At 42.5% G+C, this 24,500-nt stretch overlaps 1 protein-coding gene across 2 annotated transcripts in view; it reads right to left on the bottom strand.

Moving 5' to 3' along the window:
* TMPRSS2 (transmembrane serine protease 2) overlaps positions 1 to 24,500 on the bottom strand; it is a 341,947-nt gene that overhangs the window by 103,933 nt on the left and 213,514 nt on the right. For both annotated transcript variants that reach the window (XM_078656813.1, XM_078656814.1), the window contains one exon: positions 20,106 to 20,235. In XM_078656813.1, coding sequence (XP_078512939.1) covers positions 20,106 to 20,235 — 130 coding nt within the window. The remainder of the gene's footprint in view (positions 1 to 20,105; positions 20,236 to 24,500) is intronic.

The raw sequence follows: 24,500 nt of genomic DNA, 5'->3' as shown, positions 1-24,500 counted from the left end.
TTGGGGAAAGTAGTGCTGCATGCTTTGGAAGGGGTTGGCTAGGGCAGACTAAAGGGAGGGATGCACGGGAGGGCGACAGGCCTTCTCCTACGGACAGTTCTGTCTTGTGATGGGATGGGACTGGATGGGGAGGGAGGCGGGGTGGGGGGAGGGGGACGGGTAGGGGAGTTTCACGTTCACTCAGGTTAGGGACGGGGAGGGAAGAGTTGGGGTGAGGGGGCAGCAGTCGGAAAAACGCAGTTATGCATTTTGATACTTCACACCTTATATCCACATCAGAGACCGACCTCCTTACAGTATCCCATTCTGGAATGGCAAGTGACTTAGCGGCATCGCAAGTGGGTGACAGGGGAGTTAGCATCCTGACATGGAATGTGAATGGACTGGGTTCTAAAGTTTAAAGAGGCCTTGTGAACTCATACCTTAAAAGGCTAGACCCGGATATAACCCTACTGCAGGAAACCCATCTTAAAGGAACACACTGTGCCTTCATAGCCAGGGGCCGCCATAACGTTCTGGCTCATGCGGGCTACACGTCCGATTCCAGAGGGGTAGCTGTCATTGTTAAAAAAACTTCCCCATTCTGTATCACACGCACCTGGATAGACCCAATGGGGACATGTGCCGGGGTTCAAGGGACATGGAATAGACGTACTTATACGATAATTTCAGTCTATGCACCACCCAAGCTACAGGCACGTATGCTCAAGGCTCTCGCAAACATCCTCCTAGACACAGCTGACACTATCCAAATCATGGGAGGTGATTTTAACGACGTTATGGATATAGAACAGGACCGCTCTGGGGCTGCGGGTAGAGGGGGGAACCAGACTGCCTTGTCCCAACAGATTGCTAATATAGGACTCACAGATGTTTGGATATGGCTGCACCCCACTCAGATAGCCTACTCATATTACTCAGGGGCCCATAAGGTGTTCTCGAGGTTAGACTACATATTTATGTCTAGACAGTACTTGAAGATGGACGACACTGCCGACTATAAGGCCAGAGGGATGTCCGACCACTCGCCATTGTTGGTAAGGGTGGGACACGTCCGGGGCGCTATGGGGGCCACTTGGCGCCTGGCAGCCTGGGACCTTCAAAATGCGACTTTTCTGCGTGGCCTGAGAGCGGACATCAAGGTCTGAAAACGAGGGAACAGTAGAGTCGAATGTCACCTTCTGGGAAGCCCTGAAACCGGTATTACGGGATAGAATACAGAGTAGACTGGGAGAGGAAAGACGAAAACTCCAAGCCGAGGTCACGGCCCTGGAACAGACTGTCCTGGGTTTAGAGAGGGAATACCAGAACCTAAAAAACGCTGAGACTCTTAGAAGACTGCTGGATGCCCAGAGGCAATACAGGGAGCTGGTTACTAATGAGGCGAAAACGCAATCCCTTGCCACCCTTCACCGTCTTTACGATGTGGAGGATAAGTCAGGCAAACTCCTGGCATGGCTCAGTAAGAAGGAGCGAGCGACTAGATGGGTGGACTGCATTAGGAGCGCAGACGGGATCCTTGTCAGCTCTGATGCACAGATAGCTGAAACATTCGCTACACACTACGAACTCTTCTACGCAGGCAGGGATCTGGGGACGTGTGAGGAAGCTACACAATATATGACACAGACGGACCTGCCCATGCTGTCTGCTGAGGCCCTTCTGGTGTTGGAGGCGGACATTACAGCAGACGACATATCAGAAGCTATAGCCAGACTGAGACCGGGTAAAACTCCAGGGCAAAACGGTTACCGAGTTTTTTAAGCGCACGGCGGACCTCTTGGCCCATCACTTAAAGGGCCTCTTTACCGGGGCCTACCAGGAGGGGAGGCTCCCCCCAGACCTCTCCTTGGCTACGATCATCCCGATACATAAAGAGGGCAAATCGCGAGAGGACTCTGCGTCCTACCACCCCATCTCCCTCCTAAACACGGAAGTGAAACTTCTAGCGACCATCTTGGCGTTCTGCCTGAGGTCGGTGATCCCAGATCTTATACATCTGGACCAGTCAGGTTTTTTACCGGACAGAGCAACCAAACTGAATCTTAGACGTACCCATAACTGGCTACAGGAAGTGAGGGGAAGGAGCGACCCACACTGGTTTCTCTCCCTTGACGCCGAAAAAGCCTTCGACGCGATCCACTGGCCATTCCTCTATGCTGTGCTCCACAAATTTGGTTTTGGCCCTAAGTTCCAGAGGTGGGTCCAACTCCTCTACACTGAACCGAGAGCCAGGGTGAGGGTGAACGAAAGGCTATCGCGTGAATTCCGGATCCAGAGGGGGACCCGCCAGGGCTGCCCCCTATCTCCCCTCCTCTTTGCACTTACCATCGAGGTACTTTCAGCCAGGATCCGACAAAATGAGGACATCTCCGGTTTTGAAAGAACAGACACAGAACCCGCACAAGAAAAGATCTCACTCTATGCGGATGATGTCCTCTTATATATTACAAAACCAGAGACCACTGTCCCGGTGATCCAGCGGCCTATAGAAAATATATCATAAACAACGCTACCCAACTTCATAACCTATAAACAAAATTCTACACTAACTTATGGACCCATTTATAAACATGACATAATTTGGGCCTACTGAATCAGGTGGTCAGACTAAATCTTTATACACATTATCTACAAACTATATACAATTTTATACATCTGTGGAAAGTATATTGTCATTAGAATAAATCCTAACCATTTAAACGACCACCATTGGCGATGGGATCTAGCTAATAGTAACCTGCACTCCTGAATAACCAAGACCAGCTTGTTTGTCAAAAGTAAGATTTTATTTACTAAATTATGGTATTTCAAAATGTAATTTTAAAAATGCATTTTTATTAGCATTAAAGTAAGCATGTTTGATAGGTTTCATAAGAAAATTACAGTTTAAGTAAGAAATTCAAAGTTTAAGTAAGATTTTAAAAGTTTAGCATTTCTAAAGCCTAAGTCCCTAGCTAAGCTAAATAAATGGAAAATATAGTAAAGTTCTTTGAGGATTCTTACGTGCTCCACGCAAAGTCCAGCAGCACTTCACCCTCATCGGAAAGTCAGAAAGCAGCAGCCAGCCCATCCCTAGGGGCATGACTTTTTATACCTTTCTATGCTAGCTAAACTAAGCAAAGGAAAGTTTTCAAAAATCCTCGAAGTCCCATTGGTTGAGAGTGACAAGTGACATGTCACCCATATTTCAAAAGTTCCATTAGGTCACGTTTCTTAAAGACCATTGTCTTTTCCGAATGCAACCAGGAGCTTCCTTGGTTTGCAACAATTGTAAATCAATATTCTCACAGTGTTCATTTCGTTTCCGCGGGTGCCAAGTTAGAGCTGACAAAATTGTCCTTTATCACATATTCGTCCTTGGCCACGTCCGACAGAATGATGACAGCACATCAGTTTTTGCTTTGTGAATGTAGCTTTGACGAACACTTTTTCAGAATGGGCTTCTCGTGACTTGTGCAGAAGTAAAATTCAGCTTTTAGCAAACTCGAGTAAACTAGGCCCAAAAGCAGTCAACTTATGCTTTCTAATAATAAACAAAAACAAGAAAAGTATTAATTAAAGAAATAATGTTGGTTCTGTATCCACCCTAGGTTTACTAATTAATTAACCCTCCCGATTAAACTAATGTTACCTAGCAAATGCAAACAAATAAAGCAGCGTTTATATCTACCAGTCTTCATTAATCCATGAGACTTATGTGCACCTAGAATAGTAGAAATGACATCACATAGACAAGGAAAAGCAAAATAAGCACATGCTTCTTTTAAGTTTGCTGCAGTTAGTAATGACAAAAACGAAAACGACAAATTATTTTTATTATTTTGCACGAACAAAAAGATGCAACATTTATGCACGTTTATAAGCACACATGTTAGTCCCCCCATGTGTAAAGTTTAATCTAGGTTGTATTAATACAATACATCACAAATCATTAATATTATTATTCATGTTATGGAAATGTGACTTTGCGAGTTTAAACAAAATTTTATTTTCTATCTCGCTCCATCAACTCCCTCATCTGGTGATTAACAAATCACCACACCAACACCCAAAATTTTGTAATTTAAATTTCCGAGAAATTGATTCAAATTCATTTGTATCAGTAATCCTAAAAATCCGTTTCTGCATAATCTTTGGAATTAGCATAACGCTCTCTATGTAACTCCTGTAATTCGATCTCCCTTTCTTCTTCTTTTCTAAGTTTATAGATTCTTTTCTTTTCTTTCAACTGCTTCTTTCTCTTATGCAACAAACAACCTATTTTTGTCAAAATAAAAATGAATACTATTATAATCAAAGGTGCCAAAATCTTGCCAAGAATTGAACTACCAATATTATGAAACCAATTTTTAATTGCTTGGAACCTTTTTGAAAGTTTCCCTGTAAAATCATCTTCTTCTAAAGGAATTATCTCTGAATGCATTTGTGTAATGTTTTTAATGTACATCTCTATATTCTTACTTTCATCAGGTATATATGTGCAACAATGTTGTACATGTAAAATGCCACAGACTCCTCCCTCTTTTGCTAGGAGTATGTCTAAAGCAAGACGATCTTGAATCACCATAGATCTGATTGCAACTACTTCAACATTCACTAATTGGAATCCATCAGCAGTGTCTGTTGACAATCTGTCAACAATTGTGGACAATTTTCTAATTCTCCCTGCATTTAGGGTAATACCAACAAAAGGTATCACTGCTTGAAAAATATCTCCCAGAACTTCTGTAAATGTTTCTCTTTTGACTCTATTTACATAATTATGAATTTTGAACAATCCTTCTGAATCTCTATCAACATGAAACACTTTAGGAAAAACAATTCCCACATAACAAGTTCCATACCAGTGGTCTGGAAGGTTGTAGTAGGCTTTGTCACCACAAACAAAATAAATCCCAGGGAAGATTGGATCTTTTCCACCTTTGAATCCCCAACCTCCCAAAATCTGATAAGTATCTTCACAGTTACTTGCACCTACAAAATAATTATCAAAAAGTGTATTATCTCTTCTAATGCAAAGCTTTCCACTAACTGGTTTATCTATGTGTATTGCAACATTTTCAAGCATTTTACCATTTAACTTCTCATCCTCTTTTTGCCAGAATTTTGACTTAGTCTGCTTGACTAATTCATTTCTTTTGTAAATTGCTCTTCTCTCTTCAACCATATTCAAAAATTTCTTTCCCTCAGCACTCAATTTGCATGTTAGATTATTCTTGTAAGCATACTCATAAGTGAGTTCGTTAGTAACAAGGAAAAATTCTCTCATTTGTTTTGCTTTCTTGTGCTTATTTAAAGCACCATCAATCTTTATATTCGCAAAAATCTCGTCAAAATCTGAATAGTAATATTCTAAGCGTCCAGTTTGATAAAATAAACTAGTTAACACACTACATGTTACACCATATGTGAGAGGAAGCATATTGTATGTCACTCCCTCAGAAACAGAAGCAGGTAACTTAACGCAGACATAGCAGTCTTTTGCATCCATTACCTTGACATATTCACTCAAAAGTTTTGTGAATGTATTACTTGAAAAATCACTAATAGATTTATCATGATGAAAGTTAGGTTGATGATCAATAACTTTAGCAGATGCACTATGTTTAGTTTGACTAACCAAAGCTTTGCTTGTCATGTTAACTTTGTGTAATTCTCTATTCATCTCTAATGGGATGATCACAGCTAAAACTAACCAGAGCAGTATTAAAATGAGCAGACACACCAGAGTCATCTTACAGCATCTCTTAAAAACAGAACACTTTGAAGTGCTTTCCTTAACATAAGGCATTTTTGGTTAGTTTTAGTTTTGCCACAAAATTAAAAAGAAAATTAATTTTAAAATTGACTTAAACTATTTATACCCCCCTTTTAAAATAATTTTATTTTTAAAACCCTATACAAGTTTTCTTCGACCTTATGTCATACATAAGATTTCTTCCACTAAACAGTTTTTCTTCGACCTTATGTCAGCTAACAAAATTTCTTCAGCCTTTTGCCAAATTAAAATTTCTATACTTCAATCATTGTCACTAATTTCCTCTATTTCGTTTTCTTCTTCACTACTACCATAAATGTCAATAACGGGTGGAATTACTAAATAAGTCCACTCAGGAGACTTGTATTTCTGGTTTGGTCTCACTATTCTTTTTCCTTTTCTCGACACCACTTCGATTTTCCTTCCAACTCCCACTTCCTTTCCAGGACTCTTTTGACTACTGATTTCTTCAACTTGCTCTTTAGGTTTCTTGATCAACCTGACTCTCAATCTTCCACCGGGCCAGTAGTCTGCTTTTCTCACGTATTTCTTCTTTGGTTCAGAAGCATTTGATTCTGACTTCCAAGCCCTTTTCTTTCTGTTTTCACTTGCACCATCCACGTCACTTTCTTCAGATTCGTTGTCTGAAATTTCAATTGACTCAGGAACTTCTCTATTCGGCAGTTTTACTCCTTCAGGAACACTTCTCTGATTTCATATACTGGTACTTGGTAATTCGTCTTCTTCTTCTTCTTCAATTACCTCCAACTTCCCAGACTTTGGATTTCTGTTCCTTACTTCAGAGCTTGTTTTCTGCTTTTCGATACTCTCCTGGTCTGAAACTTCTTTTTGTTTCGCTTCTCTGTCTTCATTAGTAATAACTGAATCCTCAGTTATCTTTCCTTTTAACAGATTCTCTTCACCTTCAGAATCTATTTCAATAATTTCCAAGTCTTTTCTTGTTGAATTTTCATTCACAGATACAGGTTCCAGATGTCGACTTTCTTGTCGATCTTCAAGATCTGGATTTATTTCACCTTCTGCTTCAGAATCAGAATCATCTGTAGTATCACTTTCAACATCAGAACTTTCAGGAGTTGGTACTGGAATAGTATGACTTGGATGAATCCAACATTTCAATCCTTTACATTTTACAGCATTAGTAGTGATCAAAATTATTTGCCTAGGCTTCTGCCATCTAGGAGCCAAACAATTTCTTCTCCGATGTACTTTTGTTCTGACCCAGTCACCAGGTCTCAGGTCATGTGTCAAAACTTTCTCATTTGATTGTGCTTCAGTTCCCACCTGATTAGACACAGAAGTCACTATATCAGATAACCTTTTACAGTAATCCAAAATAGCACTGTCATTTATGCTCAACAGTTTACCTACAGGTACAAAAGCTTGTCTCATAACTCTTCCCATTAAAATTTCATGAGGACTCAAACCTGTCTTTTTATCTGGTGTACTTCTTAATGACATCAAAACAAGTGGAAGAGCATCTGTCCACTTTACACCTGTTTCAAGACACATTTTTCCAATTCTGTTTTTAATCGTTCCATTAATCTGTTCAGTTTGAACAAAATTTGTGTTCTTATTACCCATGCTGGCAATTTGTTGCTCAGCTACCTTTACCTGAGCCCACATGGCTTTCTCCTTGAGCTTCTTTTGTCTCACTTCTAACTCATCACTGCAATACTTAGCTTTTCTTAGAATATCGTCCACAGAAAGTGATTGCCATCCTACAATGCTATTCCTAATCATATCTGCAATTTCAGGTTTTAGTCCATAAACGAATCTATAGATAAAATGACTCATGTCCTTTTCATCTAATTTTTCATAGCCACTGTATTGTTTAAAAATTAACAGTAACCTCTCATAAAAGGAATGAACTGATTCTTTTGTTTCCTGATTTGTCCTTTCTATTTTAACCCAATCAACTTCTTTGGGTGGAATTTTGTTTTTCATCCAAACGATCACTTTTTCATAAAAATCCATTACAAGAGGATTTGGGGCACCTGTTTCTTTGATTCGTTCAGGTTCTGTTTTTGGCCAACTTATTGATATTTTACATTCTGTCCAAAGATCTGATGGTACGACAATGTCGAAAAATCCATCTAAATCAATCCACAGAACTTTTGACACTTTGATAAATCTATCCACTTGCCTATACCACTCTACCGGTTTCTCCCTCAATTTTGGAAAGTCATTTGTGAATAGCAGTATGTCCTGTCTCGACCAAGGGACATGAACATATCCTCCACCTGCAATCTCTCTCATTGGAAATTGTTTTGACAATTTTTCCAATCTTTCATCTTCCTTCTTTTTCGTCCATTTTACTCTCCATTTATTGAGTTCTCCCAGCTTTTTGATGTAAACAATCAAATCTTTTATATGCACTATTCTTCCCATTGAGTTCAAGCTCTCAATGTCACTTTCTAAAAAGTCTAGTCTGTAATGTTTTGCAAAATTCTTTTGTTTACTCACATCAATTTCAAGTTCCGCTGCTAGATCTTCTAATTGATCATATTTATTTTTAGTTTTCCACTGTATACTTTTACAAATGAACAGTAGTTCATCATCTCGATAATAGTTTAAACTATCTGGACCAATTGTTCCAATTATTAATTCTTCGATATTTGCTTTTAATTTAGCCACATCAAGTTTTGGAGTAGTTACCCTAACTTCAGGACTCCCTACGTCTGAAATAGCACCCATTGGTGTTTTTGGAGATAAATCTTCATTAAAGGTTAAATCTGGCATTCTCGATCTCGAAGAGTTTATTTCGGATATGTCTGAGTAAAATTTTTCAGCAGCTTTTTGAATTTCTGCATTTAAAGGAATAGTTAACCCTGTTTTGTTTGATTCTCTTTGGTCAAATACAGGCTGAACAGGACCAATCGTTACTGGAACTGTCACAGCTTCCATGCTTTTTGTCATTCGTTTAATTAATTCTTCTTTAGATTTAAAATATTCAGCAGAATCAACAGCCTCAACATTTCTTGTTTCTCTTGTATACTCTTTTGGAGCTTCTCTTGCTCTTGGGGTCATTGCAAAATGTCTACCTTCATTTTGAACATTATCAAATTCTGGTCTTCTTGGAGTTTCAATAATTTCACAATTATTTGGATAAAGTTTTGGAGCTTCACTAATTGGAGGTGCACTCGGTGAAGTTTCAGTAGAAACCACCGGAGTAGACCATGATCTAGGAGGTCTCAAAGGTTGATTCTTTCTAGCTGTAGTGTATATTTCTTCCATAACTGCATCTTCAGATTCGCTTTCTATAGATTTCCCAGCAGGAGTACCCATGACCATTTCCTGAATTAAATACAATCCTTCACTCATGTTTCCCTGCCTCCACATTCGCAATCTGTCTTCATGAGTTTCTCTTCTCCAAGGTGGAGTTTTAGTAGGTCTTTTAATTCCACTAGCTTCTCTTTGTAACTGATACATCTCGTCTTCCCACTCAACTAAAGCTTCAAATTGAGTTGGTCTCGGTTTTGGAATAAGAGCATTCATTTTCTCTCGTAAATTTCTCAAGACTTTTACGTTAAATGAACCATCATCAGGCCAAGTTAGAACACCGTCGTTCTTTGTATAGCGTTTCCAGCTATCAAACCATAAAACGGTATGATATCCATATTCACCTTCCATGTACGCTGCAGGTGTTTTATACTTATGAAGTAATTTACCACCTCGCGTTTCGATTTTCTTGTCAGGTGAGAATAAGTTTTTAAGTTTCTGAAATAATGTTGGCTTTTTCTCAACATGTTTAAAATGATAACTCATTTTTAAAAGTTAAATTTAATTCGCAAAATCGTTCGTAAAATGTTTCCGGGATGTTCCGCAAAGCAACCAATCCGTGCGCGAAACACACCAACAAGCCAATAACAGTTGAGCTACGTCAGTTTCCTGCACAACGAATAAAAATGGAGTTTTTCTGAAGGACCAATCAGCTTACAGGTCGTCAGAGACTCAAGAGCCAATCAGAATATAGCTTTGTGACGTAGGTCACCCAATCCCAGCGCGGCTCTGTGACGTACACAGCAGCTGCGGTTTCTCTCTTCTCACTCCTAGCGCTTACCCCTCCTTCACAAAATCTTTTCACAGCGCCATTTTAAGGGCACTTTTCAGTGTAAATTAATTCTTTAACAATGACAATAAGGACTCATCTGTTCGTTTCACTATTTAGGATAGTTTACATACATTCAAGTATCCACACTTCGGAATAGTCGGCGCTATTCACACTAAGGATAATTTTCAATCGTCAGTAGAGTAACTCTTACCCCACCCTTCTAACACGTAAAATTATGAACTCGTTTTCCTCTGAACGCACCGCGAAGTGACAGTTCTAAGAGTTCCACTTGAACATAAATTACAAATCGAATTCGCACTTTCACACGGAAAATTCCCTAATTTCAAACACACATGAAATCCGTACAGGACTCTCACCTGTTTATAGAAATCATGCACCGTTAGCAAAATAACGACGTTATCCGTACAGGACTCTAACCTGTTTATAGATATAAAACATGTACCCCTACAGGACTCTAACCTGTTTAGAGATAATCATGCACCGACGTTATCCTACCCTTCACTCAAGCTCGAATATAACTAATACTTTTATCACAGTGAGTTTTATGGAAGGCGCTTTGTCCCTATTCTCATGCTGCTCTAATTTCTTAGAAAACCCTCACTTTACAAGATTCAGACCTAGCCCTAACACTGTGCTGCTCGGCGACAACACTATGGTACACGGCGGTACCTCTTGTGATACTCGGCGATATCACTGCAAACAGAACAGATGACTTGCGTGACTAATTTCTCGCCACACAATCTATACCGGTATAGCTTACAGATAGCACGAAAAACAAACTCAACATGTGTTAAAACATCGATCCTATTTCCATACCATAACACTTTAGTAACCCTTAGCAACCAACATATTACCTTGGTTACCCTTAGCAACCATCAATTTCTGCTACCAGAGAATTGATCCAGCGGCCTATAGAAAATATATCATAAACAACGCTACCCAACTTCATAACCTATAAACAAAATTCTACACTAACTTATGGACCCATTTATAAACATGACATAATTTGGGCCTACTGAATCAGGTGGTCAGACTAAATCTTTATACACATTATCTACAAACTATATACAATTTTATACATCTGTGGAAAGTATATTGTCATTAGAATAAATCCTAACCATTTAAACGACCACCATTGGCGATGGGATCTAGCTAATAGTAACCTGCACTCCTGAATAACCAAGACCAGCTTGTTTGTCAAAAGTAAGATTTTATTTACTAAATTATGGTATTTCAAAATGTAATTTTAAAAATGCATTTTTATTAGCATTAAAGTAAGCATGTTTGATAGGTTTCATAAGAAAATTACAGTTTAAGTAAGAAATTCAAAGTTTAAGTAAGATTTTAAAAGTTTAGCATTTCTAAAGCCTAAGTCCCTAGCTAAGCTAAATAAATGGAAAATATAGTAAAGTTCTTTGAGGATTCTTACGTGCTCCACGCAAAGTCCAGCAGCACTTCACCCTCATCGGAAAGTCAGAAAGCAGCAGCCAGCCCATCCCTAGGGGCATGACTTTTTATACCTTTCTATGCTAGCTAAACTAAGCAAAGGAAAGTTTTCAAAAATCCTCGAAGTCCCATTGGTTGAGAGTGACAAGTGACATGTCACCCATATTTCAAAAGTTCCATTAGGTCACGTTTCTTAAAGACCATTGTCTTTTCCGAATGCAACCAGGAGCTTCCTTGGTTTGCAACAATTGTAAATCAATATTCTCACAGTGTTCATTTCGTTTCCGCGGGTGCCAAGTTAGAGCTGACAAAATTGTCCTTTATCACATATTCGTCCTTGGCCACGTCCGACAGAATGATGACAGCACATCAGTTTTTGCTTTGTGAATGTAGCTTTGACGAACACTTTTTCAGAATGGGCTTCTCGTGACTTGTGCAGAAGTAAAATTCAGCTTTTAGCAAACTCGAGTAAACTAGGCCCAAAAGCAGTCAACTTATGCTTTCTAATAATAAACAAAAACAAGAAAAGTATTAATTAAAGAAATAATGTTGGTTCTGTATCCACCCTAGGTTTACTAATTAATTAACCCTCCCGATTAAACTAATGTTACCTAGCAAATGCAAACAAATAAAGCAGCGTTTATATCTACCAGTCTTCATTAATCCATGAGACTTATGTGCACCTAGAATAGTAGAAATGACATCACATAGACAAGGAAAAGCAAAATAAGCACATGCTTCTTTTAAGTTTGCTGCAGTTAGTAATGACAAAAACGAAAACGACAAATTATTTTTATTATTTTGCACGAACAAAAAGATGCAACATTTATGCACGTTTATAAGCACACATGTTAGTCCCCCCATGTGTAAAGTTTAATCTAGGTTGTATTAATACAATACATCACAAATCATTAATATTATTATTCATGTTATGGAAATGTGACTTTGCGAGTTTAAACAAAATTTTATTTTCTATCTCGCTCCATCACCGGAGCTATTCCGGGAACTAGAGCACTATAGTAGATGAGCGGGATACACAATAAATTGGCAAAAATCTATTTTGTACGACCCTGGGGGACGGGACCACTGGGGAAGTCTGCCGGGGCAACTATTGATGACTACTGAAGGCTTCCAGTATCTTGGGATATACATCACTCTAGATAAGACGCTATTGTTCCAAAAGAATCTGGAATGGATCATATTGAACTCCGTGGTGGATATGGACCACTGGAGACAGCTCCCGCTCACACTGCTAGGTCGAGCGGCCATGTATAAGATGATCATTCTACCTAAATATCTTTATGCCCTACAGAACGAATATTACCCGCTTCCGACAACGCTCATGGCTAAAATCCATTCTGACCTGAGAACCTTTCTTTGGTTAGGTAAGCAACCTAGAGTGGCCCTGACTACGCTCCAAAGGCACCAATATAGTGGGGGATCTCACTCCCTAACCTGGAGGCTTACTATTGGGCGGAACACATGGCACCGATTAATGATTGGCTGCATGCCCCAGCGGATCACCCAACCTATGCCCTAGAGAGGTTTAAACTATCGTCACAAAACTTACTGTACTATCTCTACGGGGGCACTAGACGGGCACCGCTCCTCCCAGCGATGACCCTCACGCTAAACGCGTGGACTAAGGCCACACGGCGCATGGGATGGGAGAAGAAGCCCACCCGGCAGACACCATCATGGCACTGTCAGTGGTTAGCAGAGCTCAATAAGCTACGCGGCTTCCGAAGATGGGACAATATGGGTATCTCCACTATAGGGGATGTGATCGCCAAAGGGGAGCTGAAATCCTTTCTGGTCCTCAAGTCAGAGTTTGGGCTGCATCACTTACAGCTCTTCAAATATACACAGCTGCGACACGCGTGGCCGGCCCAGAATGTCCCACTAAACGATATCCCAGAATATGTGCCTTTGGAGGGACGGCTCCTCCAAGAACGGATCCAAGGGAAGGCGGTCTCTCTCACATACAAAACCTTAACTAACAATATGCTAGGTGACTTGGCGAAGCTTAGACGTACGTGGGAGGCAGAGGTGGGGGCATGGAGGATTTGGACTGGGATATAGTATTAATGCATCCCCGGGAGGTGGCAATTAAATCTAGACTACGCCTTATCCAGTTCAATGTGCTCCACAGAACCTACTACGATAGAATGCGACTCCATAGAATGGGGAAAGTAGAAGACTCGCACTGTCTTAGATGCCGCCAACACGACGGAGATTTTTAACACACCATCTGGGCATGCAACAAGTTACAAACTTACTGGGCGCACATATTCACAGAGCTGGGGGAGGTTTTGGGGGTCCCGCTGTAACGGGAACCCAAGCTAGCGCTACTGGGCATGACGAATGAGGTAGACCTGCCACGCCCACTCCTCACCTTCCTGGTTCTCGCACTTGTAGTAGCGAAAAGGGATATTGCAAAGTACTGGGGGTCACCGGAGCCGCCAGGACTAGAGGAATGGAGGAGAGGGTTGGACCTCTACATGGCAGCCGAGAGAGTGACGTATAAAGCAAGGGGGTGCTAAAAAAAAATTCGAAGGGTCTGGACCAAATGGCGGCATTACCATGGGTTGGATGGGGGGTTGTGAGGGATGGGTACTTTAAAATCTGGCTATTCCACCGCGAGAGTACTGACAAGAGGACTTCAGGTGGGACGCGATGTGATAATTACACCTTGTATCAGTGGACATTGGATTGAGAGGTTTCACACTGAGGCAGAAATTTGTGGCTTTGAGGTGGGTGGGTGTGGGAGTAGAGGTATATGTACTGCTGATTTCACGACTGTATTGTTGAGTATTGATAAAATGCAAATAAAAATATTTTTTTTTAAAGGAAAATCATCCTCTCTGTCGTTCTTGTGGAGCCAAATGGATTTCAATGTAATTTGGAATTGTACTGATGTTAGCTCCCAGAATACTCTTTAAGCTTATAACCTATGGTCCATACGACCAGTGGTGCAAATCTGTTTGATGACTATGCCAGAGTCTGAACATATAGACAATTATGCTGCATCACACAGCCATGCAAGACACAGAAAGTAAGAAAAAACCATCTTGATAATGTGGATATGCAAATTTATGTTGATGTCACTCTCCTCTGTGACCTGGCCCACTGAAAGCAAAAAACAGTCAACTTTTGCCATTGTATCTTTCCACTTGCAACAAATGACACTGAAGGGCATCTGTTCTATATATAGTTCTCTGGTATTTAGGTATGGAAGATAAAGCGATGGACTCCTTTGAGAGGTACTGCAGACAATTAGAAAAACACGTCTCTGACTCCAGGAACCCCTAGTAATGAGCTATAGTATTGCGGCTTACTAGGAAAATACTTGTTTCTGACTCCAGGGACTTGTAGTAACAACCAAAAATACTGTAGCTTATTTACAGCAAGAATACGTATCTGACTCCAGGAACCACTAGTAATGAACTAAGGTACTGCAGCCTGTTAAGAAAATATTTGTTTCTGGCTTAATTGACCTCTTTTACGCTCTAAGATACAATGAAAAAGGATTTGTGTCTGTTTGGTTGAGTTGCATCCTTCCACATCTGACCAGAGCTAATTAATTTCCATTTTGCTCATTGCTGTAACATTTCACTTTTAACAGACATCAAAGTGTATTCCTCCTTTCTCCATATGCTCTACTTCTCTCAAAGCCGGACTTGCTGGCTCCCATATCCAAGTGGATGGTTTTAATTTCAAGTATTAGGGTGACTTTGTCCAGTGCACATTAGAATTTATGTAGAGCCCTGATTAGGACTATTATCAACACAGCTCAGCTTTAGCGTCTATATTTAGGATATAGGAAACAAGTAAACAAGTCTACTAGCCTCGGCGCACTACTAGACAGCGCTGTACCTTTGCGCAGCTCTTGTGAATTTTAAATCTCCCCGTTTTGTCTTCTTGGTTACTTTTACTTTGTATCACTTATCCCTTGGTATTAAATTGCCAGCCACGCTTAACCTGCACCTCTGACCCGCTCACCTGCATTATAATTGGAAGAACACCGCACTTTGCGGGTCCCTCGCCCCGTCTCGTTGGCGGCCATCTTGAGGGAGGGTTGAGGCTTCCAGCGGTCTAGTTCTCACTAGGAGGCTGGACCAGCATAAATACAAGGTGAATTCCAGGTGAGCGCCCCTACTAGCCTCGGCGCACTACTAGACAGCGCTGTACCTTTGCGCAGCTCTGGTGAATTTTAAATCTCCCCGTTTTGTCTTCTTGGTTACTTTTACTTTGTATCACTTATCCCTTGGTATTAAATTGCCGGCCACGCTTAACCTGCACCTCTGACCCGCTCACCTGCATTATTATTGGAAGAACACCGCACTTTGCGGGTCCCTCGCCCCGTCTCGTTGGCGGCCATCTTGAGGGAGGGTTGAGGCTTCCAGCGGTTTAGTTCTCACTAGGAGGCTGGACCAGCATAAATACAAGGCAAATCCCAGGTGAGCGCCCCTACTAGCCTCGGCGCACTACTAGACAGCGCAGTACCTTTGCGCAGCTCTTGTGAATTTTAAATCTCCCCGTTTTGTCTTCTTGGTTACTTTTACTTTGCATCACTTATCCCTTGGTATTACATTTCCGGCCACGCTTAACCTGCACCTCTGACCCGCTCACCTGCATTATAATTGGAAGAACACCGCACTTTGCGGGTCCCTCGCCCCGTCTCGTTGGCGGCCATCTTGAGGAAGGGTTGAGGCTTCCAGCGGTCTAGTTCTCACTAGGAGGCTGGACCAGCATAAATACAAGGCAAATCCCAGGTGAGCGCCCCTACTAGCCTCGGCGCACTACTAGACAGCGCTGTACCTTTGCGCAGCTCTTGTGAATTTTAAATCTCCCGTTGTGTCTTCTTGGTTACTTTTACTTTGTATCACTTATCCCTTGGTATTAAATTGCCGGCCACGCTTAACTTGCACCTTTGACCCGCTCACCTGCATTATAATTGGAAGAACACCGCACTTTGCGGGTCCCTCGCCCTGTCTCGTTGGCGGCCATCTTGAGGGAGGGTTGAGGCTTCCAGCGGTCTAGTTCTCACTAGGAGGCTGGACCAACATAAATACAAACCATGCCGACGCGCAGCTGTATCGCGCAGCGGGATCGCCGGATATCCGCCGGAGTTACGCCTGAGTTCAGCCCGTCTGCGCCCGTCCGCGCTGAGGACGCGCTGCAGGATGGGCTGGACTCGGCTTACACTCCTCCACCATTGTTTGAGGTACTTAGGCAATATTCTATTTCTGAGCTGTTGGCTCTTAAACCGTCAGCACATTCATGCTATTATTGCTTCACTCCAGAGGGGATATTACATTCCCATTTTTGTCTCACATGCAGAGCTCCCCTTCGCTTCCCCGCTCCCGTTCCTATAAGACCCTATTTGCGCCTTGGAAAACGTCTTACCATCCCTCCCAGAACGGGTTTCCTAATAAATGCTGTGGATCCTGTACCGCTAAAAAAGTTAAAGGAGTGCAGAAACAGCATCCTTCCGCCTCTGCTTGAAATCATGAACGGGGCTATGGTCCAGGGTGTATTTCCGCCGGTGTGGAAGAAGGCTATAGTGAAGCCTCTCCTTAAAAAAACGTCCCTGGACCCGGGCCTCCTTAAAAATTTTAGGCCGATCTCTTTACTCCCAGCCCCGGCAAAGATGTTAGAAGCGCACCTCAATACACATCTTTCCACCTTCCTTGAGTCTAGTGAGTATCTTGATAGCTCACAGCACGGATTCAGAAAACATCACAGCACCGAATCCGCTCTCACTGTTGTGGTGGATAATATTCGCCGCAAAGTTGACCTTGGCCAAACCACAGTGCTGGTCCTACTGGACCTCACGGCTGCGTTCGATACCCTGTCTCCCGCCTTTTTAACATCTCGGCTTAGGGAGGTAGGGGTCACTGGACCGGCCCTGAGTGTTCTTAACTCCTTTCTCCATGACCGAGAACAGAGAGTCATGCTTGGAGATTTCCTCTCCCCTGCCAAGTCATTGCAATGTGGGGTGCCACAGGGGTCGGCCCTGAGCCCGACCCTATTTAACATCTACGTGGCCCCCCTTGCTAGACTAGTAAGATCGCAAGGGATGGAGGTGGTGTTTTACGCCGACGACACCCAGATCATGGTGTCGCTGGCCCACTCTGTCAGTACATCCGCATTCAGCTTTAGGTCATGCATGCAGCGTGTGGCGGAGTGGATGATCCTTAACTCCCTAAAGCTGAATGGCGACAAGACAGAGGTCTTGGTCTTCGGTAAAGACCAACACGTGTGGTCGAGCGAGTGGTGGCCTTCATCTCTCGGCACCTGCCCCACTCCCTCCCAATCGGCCAGAAATCTCGGCGTCATCTTTGACACTTCACTCTCCATGACGCTCCAAGTGAATAGGACAGTGGCCACTTGCTGGGGTGTCATCAAGATCTTAAAAAGAATTCTCCACTATCTCTCCTTCCAGGCGCGCAAACAGTCTGCGATTGCCCTTGTTGGCTCCAGGCTTGATTATTGTAACTCTCTCTATGTGGAGTCCAACAAGGGCCTTATCCATCGACTGCAAACTGTACAGAACGCCGCAGCGCGCTTCGTCCTGGCCCTTCCCATAGCATCATCTGCCACCACTGCTAGGAGAAATCTTCACTGGCTCCCCGTCCAGTTTAGAATCTCCTTTAAGCTCCTATGTCTTACATATAGAGCACTTGTGGCTGGCCCTGCGGACGCACTTGGTACCCTGCTTACCCGCTATGTACCCACGAGATGCCTACCATCGGCCGGGCTACACCAATTGGTAGTGCCCCGCACTAGGCTGACCAGATGGGGAGCGAGAGCTTTTTCTGTTGCCGCTCCCCAGCTTTGGAACTCCCTTCCGGTGGAGATCAAAACCCTTCCCTCCATCGACCTGTTTAAAAAGGCCCTTAAAACTTGGTACTTCATCAGAGCCTACCAATGAGATACTGCGGTCTGACCTGGTTTTCTTCCTTTATTTGATGTAGGCGCCTTGACGCCCATTGGGCTAAGTTAGCGCGGTATAAGACACAATTCATTCATTCAAGTGAAAGTTGATCAGAAAATGTATAGTTAAGCCACACTAACTCTGAGATCTTGCCTGTGAAAAACAAAAACACAGTTGACTTTTTCCCATGGTCAACAAAAGGCATTCAAGGGCATTTTATCTACACATAGTTCTCTGGTATCTAGACATTGAAGAGACAATGGTGGACACCTGTGCAACCTCAAATAATGACCTAAGGTACTGTAGCCCGAATACAGGACGGTCTCCAGGGGTTTCTGGGAATAGGCTAAGGTACTGCTCCCTACTTCAGAAAATACCTTGACTACAGAGACACCTAGCAGCAACCTAAGGTACTGCAGCCTGCTGAAGAACATATCTGTTTCTGACATCCGGAACCTCTAGCAATAGCCGAAGGTATTGCAGCCTGCTACAGAAAAGGATTTGTGTCTGAATCTAAATGCCTCTAATGACAACCTAAGGTACGGCTTCTTGCTAGGAAAATATTTATTTCAGACTTCATGGACCTCTAATGGCCACGTGAGGTACTGCAGCCTGAACAGAAAAATAGCTCTGTCTGTCTCCAGGGGCATTGTGATTAAATCAGTTGAATATTTCCTCTACTTCGGACAGTTAGTTTTCTTTTTGAACATTGCTGTACCATTTTTACGCCTAGAAGATGACACTACATTTAGTTCCACCTCACTTACTCGCTCTGCTCGCTCACTTTTTCTTTCCAATCACCATTTCCTTATTTCCACATACAAGTGTCTGGTATTCGCCAATCATGTTAGTGCAAACAACAGTCTAAGGAACGGCACCCTGCCTCAGAAAAGGAAAAGGGAACCTGCTTCTGTAACCTCTGACAAAGGCCTAAGGTTCTGCAGTTTGATTACAGCAAGGACACATGTTTGACTTCAGGAACCTCTAGTAACAGCTCAAGGTACTGCAACCTACTTCAGAAAAACTAAGTTTCTAACTGCAGTGACGTATAGTAAACATTTAAGGTACAGCAGTCTGCTAAAGAAAATAATTTGTTTCTGACTCCAGGGACCTCTAGCAACGACCTCCCCCTCTTGCTATTTATGGGACGTGTCTGACCACTGGGATCAGAATCAGATGTGAAAAATACCGAAGCGAATGGTTATGTGTCCAATTCACTTAAATTACGTTGCACCACCACTAGAGACATTGGTGTAAGATGTTTAAATAGTATTTAAAACATTTAACATGAAATATGGAACTATTAAATGAAGGTACATTAAATACAGCGCATGTGGTGGTTACTGCAGAAACCTTGATCACATACCCTCCCCTCCTCCTTTGTTTACATTACACTGTATGCCTGGTCAATACAGAATTCTGTTAAAGATGGCCTGTATCACCTTTAACGCCCTTGCCTATCCCATACTGGTATACAGAGCAACAAAAACGTCAGGTTGCTGTCAGCCATAGGCTGATCAGGAGCAGGATATACTTAGCCTGGAGAGCTCCAGGTTTTGTTGAACCAAAATTATGAACGAGATGTCACACCTGGAACTTTACATTGTTGATCCATATTCTTCTTGTTCTGCATCTTTTTGAAAAACTCCAAAGTCTCCCTTCTTTGCGTTTGCCCCCCAAAGTATGTGAATAAACATATAGATTGTTTCTTCAGGTGTTTCATAAGTTAAATTTCAGGTTTACTTTTTATTTAGATTAGGGAAAGAGCACCTTGCCTCAGTCAAACTGTTCTTATGAAAAGCATAAATGTAATCTCTTATCCCAGTTGTTAAATGTCGTGTGCTTAACGTCCTCATACTTACATGCTATATCCAATGTCCCCGCATGCTGTTTTTCCATAGTTGTCGTTCCAGTCATCCATACACACGGACTTCCACCCTGTATACTTGGATGAGTAGGCTTGAAGTAAAAAATAGGGTCCATGCAATCTAACTGTAATGCAACAGGAACAACACATCAGTGAGGGTCGCCCTACACATATGTTCCCCCAAACTATGATTAAGGTTCAATGGTACCTTTGATAACAATGGAAGAATAATTTGAAACATCAGGGTGGAAACTGTAGTCTAAGGTCAACATGCAGAGGGGTTAGCATCATGGTATAGCACTTGTGTTGCTTTGATGGCATGTAAATGTACCAGCAGGTCTTTTCCACACAGTAGCTATTAAATAAGGCATTTTTTGTTTGCTCAAGTCATAGGATGGATTCGTGAATATTAGGTGGTGTCAAAGGGTACAACAGTTATAGACATAACATTACTTTTAGGACAGGCCAACATAAATTCTTATCTGTCACACCAGCCTTCTCTTTTTCAAAAACTTCATAATAAAAACTCACACACAGACTTAGGTACAAAGTGTATTATGCTACATATTACCATTGATGAGTGTGGAGAGGGGCCTCGAGTGACTCATGAGTCTGCTCCCTCACTCAGCAATGGTAATAACAAGCATGCTACATTCTGCACATCTTTATATGTGCTTCATACCATGGCAGTCTTTTCATGTTTATTTGTTTTTTTGGGTTTAGAAAGCTTTGTTGAATAGAGAAGAGAAAACTTGGTACAAAAATATAATACTGAGAATGAAAAACAAATCATCATAGTAATATAGAATACAACAAAAAGGTGAAAATCTAATACAGCATAAAATACTAGAGGACAACCAATATAAAAGGAACACATAGTCGAAAAGTACCATATAAAAAATAGCATTTTTGTTATGTTTATTTGTTTTAACAAAAGGTTTAAACCAAAACCATCACGCATGGGGTTACTTTGCAGTAAGGTAAAATCAGGTTGAAGAGGCCTCTAAAAATTTAGCTGACTTGTTTCCCTGTCTAAATTAATTATAACATGAAGTCTGTGAGGCAGTAAACAGTGTTTTCATCAGTCAGGTTTGCTGCATTATACTAATAAACTGAATTCTGATTTTGCACATTAGTAATAAATGTGTGAATGTGCTTTTACTGGGACAGTTGCTTGAAATAACGTGTTGAGACAGTAAAACGCTTTGCCTCTTTGCGATGGAATAGGATTTTACTTGAGATTTCATTTAATTTTTTAACATATATCAATTTTAGTTTTTTCAGCCCAATGTGAAGCCAGTCTATGTAAACATGGGACTCAGTGTGCACGTGCACTGTAGCGTTTGAGGCAGCCGGTCTGCATCAATGTTTGACATAACAAGTTGTACCCGGGCCCAGGTGCAAGAGCAGACCACAGTACTCCAATGATGGCTGTTTTATACTACTGTTCCTTGGACAGTGGGGTTGTTTTCAATGCTTACTTAAGGGCCAGTGGCATCTCTTTCTACACCACTGCCCCCGTTTATTCTTTCATGTTCTACTCACTTCAAAGTATGACAAGAGTCCTGCACACTTTTATGCATGTGAAAACTGCAACAATATGTTTGGCATTGTTCAAAAGCAGTAAATCTGTAGTCATCATAAATGCTGTGTTTGGGAGCTTTTGTAGTAAGATGTTGAACCAGTTTATAACTTGGTAAAATCGATCATCATCTGGCGCTAAAGATTTTGTTGATGACCTCTGTTCAAAGGTTGAGGTTGGAATTAGCATTCATTTAGGAATGATTCTTACCCCACATTGTAGGCCACAATGGTGAATCAGTATTCGTAGGTGTTGGGGTAATGATTCTGACCTGGAAAAAAGAGTCAAGTGTTACTCCATATTCTGCTTCTTGGAGTCCTTGGGTGAAAATCGGCCCATGCTCGGGAAGAATGGATTTTATTCTGCGGATTTCTATGTTTTCAGTTCACTGGATGCACTCAACAGCAGGTGATAGTTCTTTGAATGCATGGAAATTGTGCAATTTTGGGAAATTTAAGAATCTCTCAAATTGCACACCAAAACTATCCTCTGGAATAATCTATGGTCTTTAAATTTGTTTTCAGAAATTCCACAGACTATTCCTGAGAATATATATTTTCAGGTCTCGCCTTGGCAGCGCATGCGCTACATGCGCTGTCTCAGCGAGACCTAAAGTAATCTGTATGTTGGCTGAAACTTCCTCTAATTTGTTTTTCTGCTTGTAATTGGTTTACTTGGGCCATTGCTGTTGTTTTCATGTTTTTTGTTGGCTGTGATCATAGAGTTATTTCCGTGTAGTCCCGAAGCAGCGGTGCCTAAGTGCAATTTCTGTCCGCTCTACTTGCACTTCTTTTAATTGAAGTGCAGTGTGCCATCTGTAGCCTGCGTCTGTAACTGGAGACTCTCCTGTTGCCCCCGCTCTCCCTGCAGTCATAAATCACTCTAGCTCCTTTCTTGTGCCTTCTTCCCTTGCGCTTATTCTCCTGCGTGTGCCCAGACACAGTGATAATTAATAGCGAGGCGCGCCCTCCGAAACTCGCATCTGAAGAGCGGGTCAAGGCCATGATGTTCATGACGTGCCGCCTCCATGAGAAAGAGGCTGCTTTCACCTTGAGGTTGTGCCGCCAGAGACTGTGCAGAACCGTTTTAACTCATAGGAAGCCCCAGCGCTGTTTAGAGACCCGCAACTCTTTGCCCATGACTCCTGCCACCCGCATACCCCCCCCCCCCATCTCCGCTGGTGCTCGTTCTCCTGCGTGTGCCCAGACAGAGTGATAATTAATAGCGAGGCGCGCCTTCCAAAACTCGCATCTGAAGAACGGGTCGAGGCCGTGATGTTCATGACATGCCGCCTCCAAGAGAAAGAGGCTGCTTTCACCTCAAGGTTGTGCCGCCGGAGACTGTGCAGACCCCTTTTAACTCAAAGGAAGCCCCACAACTCTGTGCCCATGCCTCCTGCCACCCGCACGCCCCTCCCCAACTACACACACACCACCCCCTACTGCTTTCAGTTTCTAAGGTGCCGGAACAATCACAAGCGCATTTTTTATTACAGATGGAGTCAGCAGAGTAGCACTTGTAGGGCTGGGGCGCAGTGAGTCATACTGTTTTATCTGCACCCCTCCCATCCCCCCAGCCCAGCTCCCTGCTTTGTCAAGATCCCTCCTGCCCCCAAGTTCCGTGTTAAACAGGAGCGACCATGCACGCTATTTGTTATTTGGCGCCTGGAGCCGAGGCAGACCTCAGAGCACCTTTCTGGCACAGGCCCGTTATCCATACAAGCTATCTTACATTTCTTCAAAGCTTTTCCTCTTTATAAATAAAAAATGTTTCCGTGCCCTGCTGATGATTAAAGGTGGGTGGGCATCTTGAGATCTTGAGCGGGGGGGTTTAGAAGCAGCAGAGTGGCCAGGTCGGGAGATGGAGTCAGCAGAGTAGCGCTTGTAGGGCTGGGGAGCAGTCAGTTGTACTGGTTTCTCTGCCTCCCCAGCCCTGCTCCCTGCTTTGTCGAGACCCTCCTACCCCTGAGTTCCATGAGCTCAGGGCCCCTTGGCTCAGGCGCGCATTGCTATAATCCTGCTTGGATAAAATCAGGCCTTCGGCAGCCGCCGTGACTGTGACCTGCGGTGCTCAGACTGGAATGCTTTTCACAGCTTTGCTGTGTTCTGGTTTTAAGCTTTTACTTCCAGTCCTTTTGCCTTTAATTGCCCCATTCCATCTCCTTGGGGCGGAGAAAAGGCATTCAGAGAGGCCACGGGGCAGTGGCTCAAACCACAATGGCCGCGCTACAGGAGCTCATAAAAGTGCACTGTGCACTAAATAGCCTCAAGGCGCTATGCTAGCAGCGCTCTGTTGTATGAAGCCACTCACAGCACAATACATTCTGCTTTACAGCCCCATTTGTTGTAGTTCTGATGGCACCTTTATAGATTAATTGTGTTTTTATCCAGTGCTTTTGTGCAGTAAGAAGCATTTCACCTGCTGGACATGCTCGCCTTTTATTTATTTACATGTAGTAGGGTTATATAGGGCAGATAAGAGGGCATTGAGACGCTTTACATGTCGCATATTATTCTGCGTTTTCCATCAAATGAACCTGCGCTGCCTGCATCGCTGTCTTACGTCCAGGAGCAGGTCCATTCTTGGATCCCTGTGTCTGACAACCCGTTCTGCCCACAGTTTGCTTGTTTTAAGTGCGAACATAAAGCAGCAAGGAGTCCTCTCTATATGTCTCTGCAAATTATACCAGGCTTAAATGAATTGACAATACTCCTCAAATACTTGTGCCATGATGTTACGGTATGTGGCTCGTCTAAAGAAAGTGGCATAGCTGACATTAACATGAAAGATCGGCATGGGGGCCTTTTT

Source organism: Lissotriton helveticus, chromosome 8 (genome assembly GCF_964261635.1).
Source record: "Lissotriton helveticus chromosome 8, aLisHel1.1, whole genome shotgun sequence".
NCBI classification, from domain to species: Eukaryota; Metazoa; Chordata; class Amphibia; order Caudata; family Salamandridae; genus Lissotriton; species Lissotriton helveticus.
Note: the sequence above shows the minus strand (reverse complement) of the source record. Positions and strands in the feature narration are given on the sequence as shown.